Here is a 22,500-nt window from a genome sequence, read left to right as displayed (position 1 = left end):
GAGCAGGAGATTGGACTAGAAGACCTTCAAGGTCCCTTCCAACTCTGTATTCTATTCTATTCTATTCTATTTTACTCTACTCTACTCTACCCTACCCTACCCTACCCTACCCTATTCTACCCTACTACAATGCAGGCTGCAAAATAGCCAGAACTTTCCTCCAATTCTGCACCATTCCCTATCCTTCAGCATTCACTACACAAAGGAGCTGCCCTCACTCTATGCTAACTCACTTAGTAGGCCTTAGCCAAAGGCAAACTAAAGTGCAATAGCAGTTAGCTGTGATACAACATAAGCTAGCTTTCTGAGATTGTGACTATACAATTGAATATTACAGATTCCTCCCTGCTCCTGCAGAGTTCATTGTGTTTGAGACCAACTTTAAGAATTCCCAGATATCTACCTTGGGAATTCCAGGAGTTGTTAAGTCCTCCTGATCTTGATATACCTTGATATGCCAACCTTTACGCTAGCGGTAAAAGGAATGAATGACTCTGTCAATTCCAGTTTCTCCTTTTTGTTTCTCCAGTTGAAATTTATTTTGTCATTATTCTGCATAAGTTTGACAATGTGCTAAAGAGGGGCTTGCACAAAAATTCATAGGTATTTTTCCTGATGTATACATAAGCTGTCACAGCCATTTTTGAAAGCAATGTTCACAAATGCATTACATTTTTATTATTTTCATATTTTATATGCATTTATATTTATTCATCTTATACTGTACAGCAAAACTCAGTAAAATGCAAATCTTTAAATTAAATTGAATTCCAATTCAGGTATTGATTTTGTATCTGTAGAATTATGATTCATTAATTAAGAAGTTTTAAAAATCCCTCAAGTTTATATTCTGGCTATATTATAGGGTGATTTTTTTCCCCCTGAAAACAAAGTTGCAACTATACATTATAGCTGATCAAATGGGTGGTAAAATGTTATAAAATAAATAACTGTATATAGTTTGTGTGTGTGTGTGTGTGTGTGTGTGTGTGTGTGTGTATACATAACTTTTCTTCTGTTTAAAAAATATTAATAGACAGAACAAGAACCCTAAATCTATTTTTGCAGATTTATAGATGGCATCTAAGGATGAGAGTTAATGAATACTTCAAGACTACCCAAAAACTCATAAGTAACTTGAGGCTATGTGACATGTTTCTTGTATCAAAGACTACGTCTTTTATTCTTTGTATCAGTAATACTTTACACATACACACTCACATAACTCAGGCAAAAAGCTGTACTTTTATTCTTAACAATTGTCAAGAAACAGAACTCGACAATATTACGGTGAGATTCATACAGATCTCCTGTGGGCAAGAAAGGCAGGTTAAATCACAGTAGAGAAGTATCTGTATGATGATGAAGTATATAGAACTTTGTCCCATTAGAGCCATATTCAACATCATAAATTAATTGAAATCAGGATTATGCGAAAGACGTAATATGTTTATAGCAGAGTCAAACAAAAGCACAGGCTTCCTAGGTAACTGAATAAAGGATTACAAACAAATAATATCTTACCTTATTTGAGATAATGTTTATTTTTCCTTTTGTCAGACCATGTTAGAATTTTTTTAAGATGTCACAAGCAAGTCGAAGTGCACTGCATTATAGTGAAGTTTTTTTTTTGTATTTTGTTGCCAGGTTTAAGTTTGACACATATATCCCAAATAGTTTTTAGAAGTTCCTATTTGTTGAGATAAACTACTAAACAATCATCTTCTTCCACCATCTTATTCAAATGCCAAACCTTTGTATTTAATTTGCATGGTGTGATTTGCCAAATTAAAAAAAAAAAAGTACAATGGTAGATGAAAAGTCAAAATTAATCTATTCACTTTTGTAGTTATTACAATCTGATCTGAAACACTGATAGATAGCTATGTGGGTAATAGGTAATGAAAACATCACACTGATATAACAGTGTTAAGCGCAAACTTCTTCTTTTAAATGGGAACTTTAAAAATAAAAGGGTGGAAGATACCTCTTTGCCTGTTTTTTCCCTGCCTCTAGATAATATTTTAAAAGCAAGATTTTGTTTGTAAGAGATATTTTATTTGAATAATTAGTATGTTTAGAACAGGGGTGTCAAACTCAAGACACAGGGTTCAGATCCGGCCCGCAGGGTGCTTAGATGTGGCCCACAGGGCTGCCCTGGAAACCATAAAGAACTGGCCCGCGTTGAGTCTGACAGCAAAAATGGAGCATAGAAGGGCCACACACAGCCCTCCCGAGCTCCGTTTTTGCTAGCAGAGTTGCAGAAGGCCCTCACAGCCAAAAATGGAGCTCGGGAGCCCATTTTCGCTGGCAGAGCTCTCAGGCCACACTGGCGCCCCGTGACACCGAGCTGTGTCACACCTACCCTGCTGATGCGGCCCTCAATCAATTGAGTTTGACACCTCTAGTTTAGAAGATTAAGCATTATTTTTCTTCAAGCAGGGAGCTGAGATCCAAACATTGACAAAATTCCGATGTGTTGGGTTCTTGATCATTACCGTATACTATTCCTAGTATTTCTCTATCTGATTTTGTAATGGAAAGTCTTAATAAGAAAATGGAAACTATAATTTGATACAACTAGAGTTATGGAGACAAATACGGCTTTACAAACCTGGATGTTTTAGCAGAACAATTGAGTTGGCAGGAATGGCTGCAGCCTGGATCCAATTAGCTTTCCTTGATGGTGTGAATTAAGGAAAATTTAGTGGATGATTGTGGGAGAGAGAAAGAGAGATGACTGGAAAGGGCTGGTCAGCGCTGATGCGTTTATCATAGTAGCACACACAGGCACTAAGCACCAGATCCATAGAGGTAGAGGTGTCCGACACTAGACAGGGTTTATGGTGCATACTATGTGGAGAAGCCTCAGCAACAGTACAATGCATAGTGTCAGAGTGTAAGATGGAGACAGAAAAAGCATACGCGGAATAGCAAAACCAAGTAATTGGCATTGCGGAATAGCAAAACCAAGTAATTGGCAGGAACATATGCACAGCATATGAATTAGACCTTTCCAAGTCCAGATGGGAGATTCCACAGAAGACCTGGAAAATAATAAGCTTAGATCTTGTGGGACTTCCAGATACAGATGGACAGGCAGATATTGGCCAATCAACCAGACCAGAAGACAACGATAGATGCAATGGTGCCAAGTGACATCAAGATCAGGAAGAATGAGTATGAAAAGCTGAAGAAGCAACAGTGCCCTGAAGGAAGAACTAGAGACGGTGTGTAAAGTAAAGGCCAAAATGATCCCAGTGGTGATAGGAGTATTTATGGCTGTGACTCCTAAGCTAGGAGAATGAATAGAATAGAATAACAAAGTTGGAAAGGACCTTGGAGGTCTTCTAGTCCAACCCTCTGCTTAGACAGAAAACCCTGCACCATTTCAGACAAACGGTTATCAAACATTTTCTTAAAAACTTCCAATGTTAGAGTTCCAGTGTTCACAACTTCTGGCCACAAATTGTTCCAGTGATTAATTGTTCTAACTGTCAGGAAATTTATCCTCAGTTCTAAGTTGCTTCTCTCCTTGATTAGTTTTCACCCACTGCTTCTTCTCCTGCTCTCAGGAGCTTTGGAGAATAACTTGACTCCCTCTTCTTTGTGGCAGCCCCTGAGATATTGGGACACTGCTATCATGTCTCCCCTAGTCCTTCTTTTCATTAAACTAGACATACCCAATTTCAGCAACTGTTCTTTATATGTTTGAACCTCCAATACCTTAATCATCCTTGTTGCTCTTCTCTGCACTCTTTCTAGAATTTTTTTTACATTGTGGCGACCAAAACTGGATGCAGTATTCCCAGTGTGGCCTTACCAAAGCATTATAAAGTGGTATTAACACTTCACGTGATCTTGATTCTATCCTTCTGTTTATGCAGCCTAGAACTGTTGGCTTTTTTTTTTTTTTTGGGCAACTGCAGCACACTGCTGGCTCATATTTAAATGATTATCCATTAGGACTCCAAGATCCTTCCCACAGTTGCTACTATTGAGCAAGGTACCACCTATACTGTACCTGTGCATTTTGTTGACCTTGCCTAAATGTAGAACCTTACTTTTTTCACCATTGAATTTCATTTTGTTAGATAGTGCCCAATGTTTAAGTCTGTCAAGATCCTTCTGTATCTTAAGCCTATCTTCTGGAGTATTGGATATTCCTGCTAGCTTGGTGTCATTTGCAAATTTGATGAATTCTCCATTTATCCCCTTGTCCAAATCATTGATGAAGATGTTGAAGAGAATGGCTCCAATAGACCCCAGGAAGAACATCAGAGAAGTCTGTCCAGAAGAGTATAGTGCTGGGATACCTCACAGATACCTGCTAAGATACCTCATAGAACCTCCAACTCCCAAGACTCTGGTAGACGACCCAAGGCTGAAGATGACACATATTACCCATATGGGTGAGAAGGGACTTTTACTTTATTGTAGTGTATTTCCTTATTTATAGTGAAAGCTAGAGCTACATCAAAGTTTTCCATAGTAGCTCCCATTGGTACATTGTTTCTCTCATTTAATCTCTGCTCATTCTGCATCTACTGCAAAGGAACGAACATATTCTCAGAATATAAAGAATGTATACAGCTTCTATCGTATTCCATTTGCATAAGGCTTGGAGGGATTGTCTGTTGCTGCTTTGAAAATACATTCTTTAAAAAAAAATCTAAAACCATTGCAATTCTGGCTTTATTTATGTTTTCAAAGAAGAAGTACCATTAATTAAATAAATACCTATTTCTTTTCTTCTGATTCATCCTAATTTTTCTTTCTCATCTTAATCACCTCTATCACATCCTGCCTTTTCCACAGCCCTTCAGGCAATCCTTCACCATTTTGCTCATCAGATACAGGGTGGAAGTGGCTACTAATGTGATAAGAAGAGACATTATTGCCTCCAGTGAAAGTTTTAACTTCCTTTTAATTTCAACCACTTGTGTCCTTTGGTAATTATCGTCACCACTTGGCTTTTTCCTTTTCCAGTAATAAATACTTTTTTTTTTGCTATTCTACCTTTTTGTAAAAGAGAATGAGGAATCTGAGTGCTATATCCACTCCTTTATCATCAAATATATCATTTTAGTTCTAATATAGGAAAGAATAAATCATCTGATTTTGATGTCTCAAATTAAATTCCTTTGATATCTGCTTCACTTAATGTGATGCTCTACACTGGCCTTAAATCTTTGTAAAGGATATGAGAAATAGGCATTTTTCTTTCATTGTTTATTGGCTTTTGTTTGCTCATAGTTGAGGAATGGCTCCCACTATTCCTTCACAGAAAGAAGATTTTATAATTCAAGGTGTATGTTGTGAAAGGATGCCTTTAAAGCTGTGGCCCCAACCAGGGACCAGTTCCAGGGGTGTGGTTTTGTGTGCTGCCTGTAACCCATGGATGGGGTTTCGCTTGTTTTCATGGCCCAGTTTTGCAGACTGGTGCCAGTACACAAACCATTGGTTGGGTACCCCTACTTTAAAGAACTGGATTGGTTAGGGAGATTGTGACAAGTATGTTAGAGTAGGGAGTCTTTAGATGCAATAGTTGCCTTGCACCGGAAGATATTCAGTTTTAATCTTTCAGTTGTCAGGCCAGGCCCACATGGGAAGATCCAATTAAATTGATTTATTGTTAATTGTGCCTATGCACAGGAATCTTCTCAACTAACAGCATCTATTTGGATTTAGATAAGGATCTACGAAATTCAAGGGAGGTTGGACTTAGTTCACTTGTGACCACGTAGGGATTCTAGGCTGATCCCTCTTTTAATTCCACCTACAGGTTGTGCCACTCCTTCTCCTACATAAGCTCTGTAATTAATATTACTGATCCTGACCTAGTTTAAGAGTTTTGTTAAATTATCATTTTGTTGCAGTTGTATATGAACTTTCTTGGACTGCCAATGTTGTTCTGTTTCGGATCAGGTGGCACAACAGTTCATCAGGCTGGACTATAATTTCCATTATAAACTGTGGGGAACCTTTCGGATGGGTAGGAGAGGCTACTGGTATATGTTAGTAGGATAGTAAGTGTTACTACTATTCAGTGCGCCTGGAACACCATATTTGAAGTACTGCACCATTTCCTAATCTGTTCTTCTTTGAAGAGGATCTTCACAGTGCATTCCTTCACTTCTTCTGACCACGGTAAAAAAAAAAAAAATATTTCCCTCTTTCTACAGTGTCTTTTCTCATTAATGTAGATATATATAAAGCTTGGTGTGAAAGACAGTTACTTTTATAAAGCTCAAGAAAAAAAAAGTGATATAGCTGATGTTCCTGTTGCCGTAGCAACAGATTTATTTATTAGGGTCTGAAATGACATGAGTTAATATACCACATACCTGCTGATCGGCAAACTCTCCTTATTTCAGCTTCAGTTGACAATTAAGTCCTGGACAGCTACAGCCAGGGGTTAATGTTACTCATTAGGAGAACTAGGTCATTACTGGGAAATCAAGGCACTTACAGTAGCATGAATAAAATACAAAATTCAACACCTCCACGAGTGAGGGGTTTTTATGTTAATTAACCTTATTTTCCTTGCATGGAAAAAATATTTCATATGTGCATATGACAGAGGATCAATTAATTGAAAAGTAAGCATTTGCTGCTTCCCCTGCTCTTGGTTGTCTTCATTTCCTTTGGAAGAGTTTCATTATTTTAGGGAAAATTCTTATGTCTATATGATGAGTAAAAGAGGATATTAAAATTAAGAAGGGAATCATCATGGAAATCAGCTTTACCACAAGGGAACGAGAAAATAAAAGCCGTGGAAATGAAAATAAATAAGCTTTGCTAATACCTCACCTAAGGAACAGCATGTAAGCTCAGCAGAGCTTGGAGATGTTCAGGGGTATTCTGTCTGTTAAGCATTTACATACTTATCTGACCTTCAGAAAGTCTAAATTTGAATAGCTAAATATATGTTTGGGATGGTAGCTATCGTTCTCAGACATGTATTCAGCAAGTTTAGCAATATCATACTTTTTATTGTATATGGTTTTAGGAGATATTACACATATTGTATATGCCATATGTTTTATTTGGTTATCTGGCAAGGAATTCTAACTTACAAGTGGCAAAATGAAACTCTGTTATGTTTACTTTCCAGCATTTTCTGTTCTGGCACATAATAATTATATTCTTATATTTTTACATTCTTTATATCTTTATATCACATTTTTCTACTCAAGGACTTTAGGTGTTTTCACATCATATTTTCTGAAGTCTGAATATTTCTAGTTTCCCTTTACTTTGTACAAGTTAAGGTAGTATACATAATTCTCCCATCTCTTATTTTCCACACAACCACCACCCTGGGTGGACTGATCCAAAGTCATCCAGCCAGCTTTAATACTGAAGTAAGGACTAGAGTTCAGTCTCCAGGTTTCTTCTAGTCCATACATCTACTACTGGTTTGTTTTCTGATTTATGTATAAAATATTGATAGGTACAAGTGAGGGACCCATAAAATGGTTCCAGAACTCTAGAAAAAAATTATTTACCTCTGTAACAATTCAAAAAATATATCCTAATTATTTTCTTTATCTTCAGATATGAGTTGCTTCCTAAGGGTTTATATTGCAGGATCAATGCTGAATTTGATTATTCTCAGTTTCTTCTTGAATATCATTATGCTCTCCTTCTTTCCATCCATCCATCACATTTTTGCCTGAAAACTATAATATATTTCCTGAAAAGCAAGTAAGGTCTGTCTTGAATCACATGAAATACCTATTGTACTCTTCCTGGCAAAGTAGTTATAAGTAGTTATAGTTATATGACCTCCCCCCAGACATTAGGACAACAACTGACCTCCGCTCCTTCCGTATGAAATTGAAGACCCACCTGTTTTGACTAGCCGGCCTGGCATAACTCTACAGCTTCTCCACCCCTTGGTCATTTTTAACTGTTAATTTTAGTTTTTAAATTTTTACTGTTATTGGGGTTTTAACTTTTTCTAAGCACTGTAATTTATTTATTTATTTTTACCTCCTCTATATGATACTGTCTTGCTTGTTGCTTTTGTACGTCGCCCCGAGTGCTTGTGGGGAGAGGGGGCGACTAACAAGTTCAAATAAATAAATAAATAAATAAATAAATAAATAAATAAATAAATAAATAAATAAATAAATAAATAAATAAAGTGTTCTCTGAAGTATCTCTTTGTGTGTGTGTCCCCGTATTTGTACTTCACTCTATTCCTCACTTTCATGTATAGCTACAACACTTAGATTTATATGCCATTCCATAGTGCTTTACAGAGTCAGCATATTGCCCCCAACAACCTGGGCCCTCATTGTACTGATCTCGGAAGGATGGAAGGCTGAGTCAATCTTAAACCAATCAGGATTAAACTCCTAGCTGTGGACAGAGTTAGCCTGCAATGCACTGTGTCATCCTGGTATGATTAGTAGTACAAAGCAATATTTTTTTTGAGTGTTGCAGCAGCCATGATGCCAAAAGTGGGGAGGGTGCACATCTTCCTTGTGAATTTGTCTATTACCAGAAATGTTCTTCTACAGTTGTCTTGATATGAATACCTGTTCCTGAGGCTAGAATTCAGGAAGAACAGATTCTGCCGATGCACCACTAATTTAGGTGATCAACAGCATCTCTTCGTGTGTTTGAGCTCGAGCACCTCAGTGGACTGCATTTGATCTATCAGTGTAGCACTTTAAAACCATTACTAAAATCAAATCAGTCATTAGCAGAGACAGCCGATATGATAATACTCATAAATCAGAATAAACAATAAGAGTTCCTGTCTAATCTGAAAAAGTATTTCTTTATTATCCCGAGTAAGGTAAAATCTAATATTTTAAAGCCTTATGTTGAGAGGAATGCAGACTTGAGACAAGGTATTCTTTCCTTAGATTCTTCTTCGTTAATCTGTATATATTTAGTGTGATCAAATATACAGTATATAGTCCTATAGGAGATCAACCCTGACTGCTCTTTAGGAGCCAGATCCTGAAGATGAAACTCAAATACTTTGGCCACCTAATGAGAAGGAAGGGCTCACAGGAGAAGAGCCTAATGCTGGGAACGATTGAGGGCAAAAGAAGAACGGGATGTCAGAGAATGAGATGGCTGGATGGAGTCACCGAAGCAATCGGTGTGAGCTAAAATGGACTCCAGAGGATGGTAGAGGACAGGAAGGCCTGGAGGAATGTTGTCCATGGGGTCACGATGGGTCGGACACGACTTCGCAACTAACAACAACAACAGTGTGAGCACAATAATGTGTCTGGCTCTAGTTTCTATGTTATGATGCAAATTCTACTGACCTCAGGAATATTAATGGGGAGATTTTTTTTAAATCATGTTTAAAGTTTTTTCCTGAATGTCCCAAAGGTGCTTTTTCAAGACACAACTGGAGTATCTTTGTTTTTCCTTTAAAACATTTCATTTCTCAGAACTGAAGAAGCCTCTTGGATGAGAAATGAACAGTCTTCAAGGAAAAACAAAGAAACTCCAGTAACCTGTATGAAAAAGTACTTTTGGAACAACCATGACCTGGATCACTGAGAATCTCCATAGACTTTTTCCTGAATGGAGTAAAATAATTCGACCCCTTTCTGGTCATCTCTAAACCAATGTAAACTAATTATTTTCCAGCTACCCTTCCCCAACATCTATATCTTTGTACAGTCTCCATTTTGAGGAAGACCAAAATAAACTAAAGGACTGCAGAGAATTGAAAATAGTCTAGCCCTTTTTTTTATGCTGATAAACAGAAAACTGTTGAGAGTGCATCACTGTAGAAAAGAAGATTTACTCTTATAAAACCATTGACTTCTATTATCTATGGTTCTGTTACCTGTAGTCTCACACGATTGGTAGATATTGACCTCATTTTCTGCAGTAAGAGTTATGTGTATCTGCATTTTTTGGGTGCACAATTCTGTTTGAAAGAAAACATAGGGAATATTCTGTAAGTATTTTATTCAGGGCACAAAATGGTAAGTAGGAGTTTAAGTATGCATGAAGTATGTTTTTTCCCCCAAGATCTTGTTATCTGTGGTTTCATTACTTGCAGTTGTTGGGCTGGAACAAAACCCTTGCGTATAACAAAGGCCACCTGTATTCATACTTAACTACATTTGAAACTTACTTGAAAACACTGCACAGAATTGCAATAACCAAGCTCGATTACTGATTAAATGTTACGTTTTCTGTTCTTAGACATCACCAATCCTGGTCCATAAATAGCGACCATTTTTTGCATTCCTTTACTTTTATTGATTTTATTGATTTTATTATGATAACTTTGATTGTTTAAAATCACCCAGAGTCTTTAAGAATAGGACAGCAAACAAACAAAATTTAATAAATTATGTGTGGGATAGATTCACAGTCTAAAACTGGTGGAAACCTAATAATTCAAGCCCTGACCAAAAACCTAAGCATTACTAAGGTAGTATCTAAGAATATAGGCAGTTCTAAGCAGGGTGGGGGGTTTGTAATATTAAGGTTGTGAAGTCTGGTAAATTCAATATTTCCAGATATTAAGGGAGTCCTTTAGATATTGCTCCAAGAGCCCCAGTCATGATTGCTACATGTTCTGATATTGCTGCGATATCATATTTTTTTTCCATAGGCGTTCAACATCAGATTATCCCAAAGGTGTTTTTTCCAAAAGGCAACTGAACTTTCCTGGGTTTTTTTAATGTTTCACTTCTCATCAAGAAGCCTCTTCCGTTCTAACTTGATCTGCAAGTCCCAATATTTCATTTTTTTTTATAATTGTTTTTCCTCAATCCTAACACTATCCAAAATAGCAACAACAATGAATCACATTTTCTTCATTTCAGTAATTGTTATATCAGGCATGATATGAACAAGTTGCCTGTTTGTTTGGATCTTAGAGTCCCAGAAAATTTGAACCTGCTCATTTTCTAAAAACTTTTCAACTTGATAGTCCCAGTACTTTTTATTGCAATTCAAAGTTTCCAATGAATAATTCTGACAGCTTAAGCATGATGCTGCTTGAGGTCAGTTTACAAACTTTTGCTGATAAAATGATCAATTGTTTTGTTCTTTTCACTACAAGGCAGAATTTGCAATTGTTTATCAGAAGCTGAATTTTCACCTTCATGCAATTAGCTGGCTTGTTCTTGAGCTGCTAAAGTAAAGCCTTCAGTTTCTTTCTTTAACACACCTGACCTTAATGAAGATGGTGTTGGTTTTTTTAATCTTATTTTCTATCTATATTCTTCAAGCATTAATAGAATAACAGAGTTGGAGGGAACCTTGGAGGTCTTCTAATCCAACCCCCTGTTCAAGCAGGAGACCATGTACCATTTCAGACAAATGGTAGTCCAATTTTTTTCTTAAAAAACTCCAGTACGGCGCACTGACAACCAAGCTGTTTCACTGATTAATTATCCTCACTGTCAGGAAATTTCTCCTTATTTCTAGATTGGTTATTTTCTTGATTAGTTTCCATCAATTGCTTCAGGTGCTTTGGAAAATAGGCTTCCTGACACCCACGCAGAGTTCGCAGCAGATTTTTTTTCTTTGCGCCCTGCTAGTGAAACATCTGTCACTGCCTAAGATTGAACTCTCAATCTCCCAAGTGTGAGACAAGCATCTTCACCTCTAGTCTTCTGTACCGCGTGTGTGTGTGGTGTAAACCTTGGAAGTAAAAGCTCTTTGAACATGCATTGGCTTGTTCTTCCAATTAACAAATTGGTTTTCAATTTTTTTCTTTCCTATATTTAGTCTTTACCTTTGTGGTTTACAAGTGCTTTCCTTGACTGACTTCCTTCATCAAAAGTTCTTAGCTTGTCTTAATGTATTCATTCAGGCCAAGACATTACAGATAGCCCTTGGCTAAGCACTATGGTTGTAAAGTAGGATGTCAGGTGATAGCAGCTCTTAGAAATAACAATTCTGTCACTCCCAGTTTCCTTCATTAACCAAATCCTCCCCCCATCCCCACAGAACCATTCTGACTGGACCTTTCCAGCCCCATGCCTTGGTAAAAGTAAGAGACTATTTATATATCTAATTTATATAGCTGCCCATCCCATCCTATTTTGGACTTTAAATTATAGAGTATGCATGATCAGTATATAGTGCAAATCTATTTGTTTCTATTTAGACCATCCACAAAATATATAAGTTGATATTTAACTTTAAGATATGAAGCAGGAGTGTCTTTATTTAGCTTTTATTCTTTGGTAATCTGGGGAAGCAAGAGACTATGTAAGAAATGAAAAGCTCAGGCACCATCAGCCATTATTATAATTATTGTGATATCATCATTATGATTATTATCCTTTATTATAATGAATATTATTACTTTGTTGTTTTTGGCACATACACTAGGAGCTTATGTACCATACATAAATTCCTTGTGTGTCCAATCACACTTGGCCAATAAAGATCTGTTCTGTTCTGTTCTATTCTATTCTATTCTATTCTATTCTATTCTATTCCATTCCATTCCATTTTCAGCCACTACTAGTGTGGTGTTGGATTTTCTAAATGTTGTCTTGTTTTAATCGTAAGCACATACCTGAAAGTGACGTTTGGCTGCTATATTTCCTGATCCTTGGGAAAAAAGTGAGTTTCTCTCTCATTGTACATTCATAAATCAGTATTAAAATGTCCATTTTCCCCTTCTCTCTCCATTCTGAATCCCCTATATAACTGAAATAAGAGAAAGCTCCTTTGTTAAATGTTTTAAGAAGATTAAGATTGACCTTTTTAATATTGCTTTTAGCTTAGCTTATTTATAACTCTTTAACACGCCCTGTGCCTTCAGAGAGTTGCACACGTGTCAGTTGTGTATAAAATTATTTTGTATCATGATATATCCTAGCAAATATCCAGTGGAAAATGTGAATTGGCAGATTCACATTGACCATGACCACTAAAAGACAGTTGTTTTATATATGCTTACTTCCAGTTTATGTCTGAAATGCACCAGGCTTACTTGAAAATAGGCATGGCTAGGATTGGACTCTAAATGTCCAAATCCGGATTGCATAATTTATTTTCTATATGCTTTTTTTGTAAATAAGCACTTTATCATCCATATAAGTTAAAAATTACTCTAACTTTCAATAATGAAATCACTTTTTAAATGTGAGAACAGGGGTATCCAAACTTGGCAACTTTAAAACTTGTGGACCTCATTTCATTACTTTTAATTTCTTTGGCATGCATTTTTCCACCTTTTCTGTATTATCCATAATATTATGTATTTACTACAATGTTATACAAAATCTGCAATGTATTCTTAGCTGGACAATGAACAACAGAAAAAAATGTCCATTTTGCTCTGGTTTAACACTTGCCATTACTCCTAAAAGCACTTTGACATTGAAAGATAGGCTGCTTGATTCTCTGACTTATAGACATCAACGGTTCCAATCCAGTTTGCATCTGGATTTATGGTTTTAATTTGGGACCACTATTTCCAGAGGAGACTCCAAAACTACTTATTTGGAGTGATTCTGAACCTGTTATGGAAATACATAAAAGGTTTAGTGAATTGCCTTCCACTCTAAACCAAAAAGATGTCTGCCATCTGTTAGAGTGTTCTGTTCCTTGGAGCTTCAGGCACAAGATACCAAGCCTTAACAGCTGTCCAGGCTCTGTCCATTTTCAAGGTTGGTTTACTGCTATATGAAGTCTGGTAATATTTTTAACCAATTTTTATAATGCAGTTATTTTATAATTGTCTTATTTATGTTGTGGGCCATCTCAAGGTTTGGATGAAGATACCATATGAATTATGGATATGAAAATAAAGTAAGTAAACAATTCAAAACTCAAGGTGTGTTCTGTTTCATTTCAAGGGAACATGATAAAGATCCTGAAAGCTTCTTTAAAGTGCTGATGAAATTGAAAAAGATGGAACTGAATTTTAAAGTCTCTGTCCTTGGAGAAGCCTTCACTGATGTTCCAGGTATTTTTGGTCTTGGTTTGTGAGATTATCTATCTAGCCAGCCTTCCTTCCTTCCTTCCTTCCTTCCTTCCTTCCTTCCTTCCTTCCTTTCTTTCTTTCTTTACATAGGTATTTTTATATATTTTTTGCATTTACAAATATTACAATTCACTAATTTTCTTTCAATCAAAATGAGCAGTTGGCATAAAATATGAACAAAAATATAAAACATAATTATGAACTATAGTTTTAACTAAAAAATTAAGTCTGATGTACTGTCAATCTCAATTTGGAAAGAAGGCTCACTGAACTCAATATGATTTAACTCCTGACTGTTTGCCTAATTGAATATTTCAATCTTTTATTTTTAAAATGAGTTCCACATTTGTGATGGGATTTTATATGTTTAGACTTTAGACCAATACACAAACATTCAGAACAGAAGAAGAGAATAAATCCTGTTTTAAAGTAGGACATGCTTCAATAAAATATATATATAAACAAATAAATTTTAGGGAAGAGAAGTATAAAAGAATGAATACACATAGGCAGATAGTAAGACATGCAACAATTACAGAGAAAATGCAAATGTGCATCACACGTTTTTTAAAAATTGCAGTACGTTACCATTAAGAACAATATAACTCTTTCTACAAATTATTTGAAAACAATAAACTGACAGGAAAAATTCCTATACAACCAAATTGCAACAAGTAAAAGTAGACAAAGTTTGATTTTTACTATTATTGTTTGACAGATTTCAGCTGCATCTAAACTTCCTCCAGCCCACCTTTTTAAATACAACTCCTTTTAGGTTTCTGTCTATATAGTAGTGGTGCAAAAATGAAAGAAAGCTCATATCTACTTATCACAGTATAGATCAGTGAAGAAGAATAACTCTTGTAAATTTAAATGAAATGTGAAGGTGGTCAAATGTAATTGTTCAAAACACACACACACACACACACACACAAACACAATTAGACAAGTAGAAACAAGAATAATTAAACCAGGAGGAAACAGAGAATGATATTTGAAAATAAAATAGTGAAGCCAGCATGCCACCAATAAAAAAACAAAAATAAATAAAATTAAGGGCCTTATGAAAAGAAGAAATAACTCAGATACTGTACAAAGCTCAGATTTGAGCAGCCAAATAAAACCTAACGTGGAGCCTCAAGACTAGTTTGAAAGTATAAAATGGGACAGGTTAATGGTAAAGAAAGATCTGTTCAAGTTGTGATCTAAAATGGCAAAAATCTTAACAAATAGTACCAAATGCTTTTATTTTATTTTTAATTTAAAAAGTTTAAAATTATTACTCAGAGTTGAAACTGAAACAGAAATACTGCGATCTATAATAAACCTTAATAGCTGGACTGTTTGAGAAGGAATTTTTCAATTTATTTATTTATTTATTTTCCTGTTAACTAATGCACAGCAGTCAAATCTAGGATAAAAGGATTTTGGCATACACTAACATGCAAATTTAGGTATGCCAAAAAAAAATTAAGCGTGTGAATTTAATTAAATGATGCCTACCCATCCTATTAGATCTGGCAGGAGAGGTGTGCGCTAGGTCCCATCTGCAAGAGAATGTCATCTGTCAGGACCCAGGAGGACAATCCCTTCTACCATGGCACCTGCCCTCTGGAACATCATCCCCTCAAAAATTAGATTTGCCCTAATTCTGGCCTGTGAAAAGTAGGCACTAAAAACCTGGCTTTGCCATTAATCCTGAGACCAAGATAGCATGAGTAAGCCTGTGGCATAGCTTCTTTTGAGAGGTTATGGGTCTTCTCAACTGTCCTTCTTATGTCATTGGTCTTATTTTTTCAGTGTAATTGTTTTTATTTTATTTAGCATTTATTTTATTTATTTTTTTATTTTAGAGCCCTGGTGGCTCAGTGTTAGAATGCAGTATTGCAAGCTAGCTCTGCCCACAGCCAGGAGTTCAATCCTGACGGGGCTCAAGGTTGACTCAGCCTTCCATCCTTCCAAGGTGGGTAAAATAAGGACCCAGATTGTTGGGGGCAATAGGTTGACTCTGTAAACTGCTTAGAGAGCGTGCTGTAAAGTCCCATGGAGCAGTATGATTCTAAGTGCTATTGCTATTTTATTTTATTATGTAATTTTTATAATTGTGAATGGTATGGCGTCAAAAGATGGGTGGCCTCTACATTTGCTTAATACAGAATTTTTATGTTCACGGCACAGAAAAAAATAAATTCCATGTGATTTTTTTGGACATCAGACACCTTTCACAGATCAAAGAAGTGGTTTTGGGGGTGGGGTGGAGAGACATCTAATTGTTTCAGTACTTATAATCCCAGTATTGGAATATTATCCTTTTTTATATTAGGGATTTTTTTCTTGTTTTTTGTTAACAAAGGTTTTCTTTGTGGATGTATCACTCACAGAAGGTCAAAATACTAAACACTCCAGAGAAAGATTTTCTTAAGTCCTCGAGGCTACGATGCAAGGTCAGTCTGCAGGTTCAAAGTCGCAATATGCCATCAGTGTGACAGGAAAGGACATTTAACCAAGGTCTGTAGAGCGGCCATGCCAATCGCTGACTCACCTCCGGAGCGCGCCTTGTCTAGACAATAGGTAAAAAGACTTCCCAAACACCGCAAAGACTGCTTTGTAATCACAGGTAACCAGACTACCCCCATTTCTTTTAACTTGGACCCCCAGGTGGCGCCAGTACGTCTAAAACCCAGGAGAGTGCCTTTTGCTCTTCGGCCCAAAGTAGATTTAGAGCTAGATAAATTAATAGCACAAGGAGTGCTCGAAGCAGTAGACCACTCCCCCTGAGAGACTCCCATAGTAATACCTATTAAGCAGGATGGTAGTATTAGAATTTGTGGGGATTTTAAATGCACCTTTAATAAAGGGTTGCAAGCCAACCCTTACCCAGTGCCAGTGGTTCAACATCTGCTCCATTTCTTGAGCCAGGGAAAATTTTTTGCCAAGTTAGACTTGGCACAAGCATACCAGCAGCTCCTGGTGGATGAAGCCACTGTCATGGCTCAAACCATCGTAACGCACCAGGGAGCTTTCAAATGTAAACGCTTGCAATTTGGGGTCAGTGTAGCCCCGGGTATTTTCCAGAGCCTAATGGAGCGGATGCTCCAGGGGCTGCCAGGGGTGGTACCCTATTTCGACAACGTGCTTATATCCGCTTTGGACCAAGCTGAGCTCGTTGATAAATTAAGAGCAGTCCTGACCCGTTTCCGCCAAGCCGGGCTGAAACTCAAACAAGAAAAGTGTAGGATAGGGGTTCCCAGTGTAGAATTTTGGGGGTATCTAGTTGATTCCAAAGGCATCCACCCTACTCCATCCAAGGTAGAGGCAATTAAGAAAACTCCCATGCTCTCTTCTAAGGCTGAACTGCAAGCCTTTCTGGGGCTGCTTAATTTTTACTCCATTTTTTTACCCCATAAGGCATCTTTGGCAGAGCCTCTTCATAGGCTCCTGGACTCCAAGACGCCCTGGCATGGAGGTCTAAGTAAGCCTAAGCCTTTCGGGCAGTTAAGGATGTCCTTACATCCAAACCTTTATTAGTGCAATACAGTGATCACCTCCCATTAACGTTGGCTTGTGATGCATCACCTTATGGCATTGTGGCCGTTTTGAGTCACATCCTATCTAATGGCTCAGAAGCCTCAATTGCCTATTATTCGTGCACACTCTCAGCAGCTGAAAGGAATTACAGTCAGCTGGATAAAGAGGCCCTAGCTGCTGTAGCAGGAGTAAAGCAGTTTCATGATTACGTTTATGGTCGTTTCTTAACTTAGTGACCGACCATAAACCCCTCTTGGGTCTTCTGGCAGGGGATTGCCAGTCTCCTCAGATTTTGTCTCCAAGAATGTCCAGATGGACAGCCTTTCTAGCGATGTATAATTATCAGCTACAATATAGGCCAGGAAAAACTTGGGGCACGCTGATGCCCTCAGTCGCTGCCCTCTGCCAGCGCCTGTTTTGGACCCTACTCCTACAGTTCGGTCCTCTTAATTGAAGAGTTGGCCATGCCAGTATCCACCCGGGATATTGCCAGGCTCTCTGCCACAGACCCCATACTGGCCCAAGTTTTGGACTGGGTGCGAGGGGGTGGCCACACGGGCCAGTAGATCCTGAGTTTCACCCCTATTATATACGGCAGCATGAGCTGTCCATCCTTGTGCCTGTTATGGGGCAATAGGGTTGTAGCTCCCCCAAAGCTTAGGTCACCAATTTTAAGTTGCCTGCACACTGCTCACCCGAGCATTGTGCGCATGAAGGCTTTGGACCAAAGCTACATGTGGTGGCCCAAGATTGACCAAGAAATGGAAAACTGGGTATCCACCTGCCAGCAGTGCCAGCAATCTAGACCGGCTCCCCCTTCTGTGCCCATCAGGGAATGGAACATGCCCCGGGCTCCATGGGCACGAATCCATTTGGATTTCGCCGGCCCATTCTTAGGGCAGAACTTCTTGGTCCTCGTAGATGCCTACTCGAAGTGGGGGAGCTGGTACTCATGCCATCCACCACTTCGGAGAGGGTAATTAGGGTGCTGGGGACGCTATTTGCGACCCATGTGTTGCCTGACGTGGTGGTGACTGACAATGGGCCCCAGTTCACGTCGGCACCCTTCCAGATGTTTTTAGGCCAACATGGCATACGACATGTCCCGATGGCCCCATTCCACCTGGCCAGAAATGGCCTGGCAGAACGAACCGTCCGGTCAGCTAAGGACGCATATTCAATTAAACAAACTGTCCCAATACCTCCTGGCACAGCATACAACCCCGTGCCCAAAGTCCTGCAGAACGGCTTATGGTCGTCAGCTCCGGACAACCCTGGACTGGCTACACCCCGGTTATGCAGCAGAGAAAAGCCCCCTTGCAGGTGACTCCACACTTGCCTTTAATGTAGGAGACCCAGTCTACGCCCAAAACTATGCGGCCAAACCAAGGTGCCTTCCTGGACAAATCACGCAACTAACTGGACCCTACTCTTATAAGGTCCAGCTCAGTGCTGGGTGAATGTGGCGCTGACACATCACCAGCTCAGACGGCGAGCCACCAGCGCAGCAGACCAACACCCGGTGTAGGCCCAATCCTGCCCCAGGGAACTAATATCGACAGAGGCTGCTCCAGAGCAGACAGAGCCGCACGCAACACCCCCCACCGATGCAGTGTTGTCACCAGGCTTACCTGAGAATCCGGTCAGTCCCGCAGCGGTCAAGTTTCCCACCAACTCAGCTGTGCAGTCTCCTGATGTTCCACAGGACTCTCCATCAGTGGCTCCTTCTTTGGCCACCACCCCTGAACTAAGGCGATCTGGGCAGAGACAACACTGGCAGGCGTATTTGGCTGACTACGCATGTGCTAACTGGGAGGAGAGGGGTGTTAAGTCCTCGAGGCTACGACGCCATTGACTATCATTGCCAGCCCCTGATTGGTTGAGACACGAGCAGCCAGCTGGTGGGAGAATGCAGCCATTCTATTGGTTCAGCGTCTGACAGCTCTAGTATCAAAAGGGCTGTCAGCTGTCAAATGTTGCTGTTTGCTGGGTCGAGGTTTGCCTTACATTTTGCCGTGTTATACTGTTAATAAAGGTTGTGTTAGCTTCAGTTCCTGCCTGCCTTGTTCTCCCTACAGAACAGATTTTGTTTGTATAAGCTGTCTTTTTCAGGGGAATAAAAACTAGATTCAAGTATTGCTGAGATAAAGTTAATAAAGTTTTGATTCAACAAGTCAAGGTCACTTCTTCTCAGAAAGTCTGTTTCAGCTTTTAGGCCATGAGTAAGTGTCTGCCATGTTTACACTATCATAAAATTGGTTCAGTTTAATGTTCTAACCATTTGTTTATTGCACCAAGGGAAATATATTAATGTAGTGAAAAGGCACTTTTGTAGCTGGGAAGGTGCTTATGAGATCGAATACTTTATTTACATGAGTTTGATGAGAAGACTTTTAACGAATTTCAGATAGCACAATCCTTCATTCCAGCCCTCTGAAAATGTAGACACCAGATTACAGTTAGCGTGAACATATTCTGATAACCATCTGATTCAAAGGTGGGTTTCAGCTAGAGTTACTGCCAGTTGCTCCTTGGCATGCTTTGTGCGCATGCATGCATAGTTCAATGGAAATTGTTCTGCACATGCACAGAACTAAAAAAAGAGATGGCGACGGTGATCAGGGAACCCGTTCGCGGGGCGTGGCCAGTATGTTGCTGCTGGTTCTGCGACCCAGGCCAGCATACCACTACTGGTTCGGCCGAACCTATATTGTTCAGCAGGTCTATATCTTTTCAACAGAATACATATTGGTTCATAAAGCATTTGAAAAAAGTATAGCTCACAAGTGGACCATATGTTTTATGTAGAAAAGTTCCCTGGTACATCTGTTTTTAGCTCCAGTAGGGTTTAGAGAATATCCTTGGAAATCCTTATGAGTAGACCACACTGCACTAGGGTAGGCTCACTGAACCAAACCTACAGCTATGTCGAATTTGCAATGGCCAGTCCTCTCTGCCATACTTTCATTTTCTATTTGTGTAATAACATTCTATTCACCTGACATACTCTGTTCAAAACATCATAAATTTGAACCAATTCCATAAAACAACTTAGTTTAGAAAAATGACCTGAAATTTAACTTTTGAGAACACAAATATGTGACCGCTGTGGTTTGATGATGGTGGTTAGGGTTTGATTAAAATAGTGGTTTAACCCTATTTGTTTCAGAGAAAATGTAGATTGTAGAAGTTAGCCAAGGTAGTGGGTTTGCTTACAAAAGGTATTAAGCAGATTACACTATTTTTTTCTAGTTTCTTCCTTTCCTTTTTCTTGATTGTTGTATGCTTTAAAATGAATCTAGTTTTCTATGGTACAATGAGACAGATATGACACCATAGTGGATATCAAACACTGCCTGTCAATAAAACAAAAACAAAAAACTGTTTCCACAATGAGATTGTTTAGACTCAAAGGAAAGGAAAAGTAGACCTTGTCCAAAAAAATTAGAAATAATCTAGCAGAAAAGGACAATATGAATAAGTATGAAACAAAAGCAATAGGGATGGGAGATATCTTTCCCTTTAATTTCCTCCTGGGTCGGAAGAGGAACCATAATCAAAAAATTATAGCATCTTATCATTTGGATATGTGTTTGTGTGTGTATCTCCTAAAATACATAGTTGGATTGTAGAAAACAAACTTTGCATTCAGAGCTTGGTAGTCCCTGGATCTTCAAGTAGATCTGGAAAAACCACTTGCAGAATTCATAGCAAGTAATTATCAACACTACCGAATACATTGATTATTAGTCTTATTTGCTATAAAGCAGGGTGTTTGTGAAGTCAGGCAGTATGTAAATATAATAAACAAAATAAACAAAGGCTGCTCCCTGTGTTCCTTTGTATCCATGTACTTTCAGAGAACAAACTTTGTTTCTGACTGCAGATACAATTATCTGTGTAAGATTTCACATTAACTCCTCCCTAGTGATGTTTTTTTTTAAAGGAATTTTACAATAAGAGAAGCAAAGAAAAATTGAAACTTTCAAAGATTGCCAGTCTTGCACCTTTTTTGGGGTGGGGGGAATGGCATTTTCCTTATTTGTTTTATTTGATCTAAACCCCAGCCTTCTACTCTAGTGAATAGGCAACTAATTAGAAGCTAAATCAGAGTATTAAAAGTGAAAGGCATAAATTCAATGTAATGTTAAAATCAATTAACAGTTAAGAACCTGGTGAAAGAGATCCTTTTTTACAGTTTTTAACAGAGCCAAACACAGTTCCCAAGGGACGACATTCTATAGCATTTAATAGGCAAGTCAAAAAAGACTTCTATAAATCAGATGCAACAAAAACAGCTCATTAAAATAATGAGTTTTAAAATACTTTTCATTGTTGGGCATAGATAAAGTGCCATTGCCAATACTTTTTTTTAAGTACAAAAAACTGCTAGTACTGTACCTTGATCTATTTGATGGAAAATATGAGGTAGATTTTCATAAACCCATAATGGTAGAGAATGCAGGTCTGTAATCTGGAGTTCTCTGACTTGTGAGCCAATGTCATTGTTCTGTTCCTTTAGAGAATTTCAGGCCTCAGAGAAATAATAGCTATCTTTATTGATTTCCTAGATGCCAACCTCACGTCCCCTCAGTTTAGTAAGATTAATTGTGCAAAGGTGTTTGTTAGTTGTACTGCATCTCCTTCAGTCAAATTCAGGCAGGGTGTAACTGTGTAGAAAAACCGATTAGTGTCTAGTCTAGTGTTATACAAGAAAGTGAGATGAATTTTGAATGTCAGTTGAATATGATAATGTTGGGATGAGAATCACCTGTTCTTATTAAATGTTGTTGAAGTATAACTTATTTCAGACCAGACCATCCTAGTCAATGTGTATGCCAGGCATGTCCAAAGTGCGGCCCGGGGGCCAAATGTGGCCCTTTTTCAAATTTCAAGCAGCCCGCAGACTCTTCTCCCCACTGGAGTTATTTGTTTAGTCTTTCATAAAATACCGTATTTTTTGAAGTATAAAGATGCATCTTTTTCCCCTCAAAAAAGAGGCTAAAAACCTGGGTGCATCTTAT

At 38.2% G+C, this 22,500-nt stretch overlaps 1 protein-coding gene across 5 annotated transcripts in view; it reads left to right on the top strand.

The window, feature by feature from the left end:
- GTDC1 (glycosyltransferase like domain containing 1) overlaps positions 1 to 22,500 on the top strand; it is a 288,481-nt gene that overhangs the window by 243,035 nt on the left and 22,946 nt on the right. For all 5 annotated transcript variants that reach the window (XM_081935119.1, XM_081935121.1, XM_081935120.1 and 2 more), the window contains one exon: positions 13,821 to 13,930. In XM_081935119.1, the coding sequence (XP_081791245.1) occupies positions 13,821 to 13,930 (110 nt within the window). The remainder of the gene's footprint in view (positions 1 to 13,820; positions 13,931 to 22,500) is intronic.

The sequence above is a fragment of the Natrix helvetica genome (assembly GCF_964273705.1).
Source record: "Natrix helvetica genome assembly, chromosome: 1".
Taxonomy (NCBI): Eukaryota; Metazoa; Chordata; class Lepidosauria; order Squamata; family Natricidae; genus Natrix; species Natrix helvetica.
This window is presented reverse-complemented; position numbering and strand designations above follow the sequence as displayed.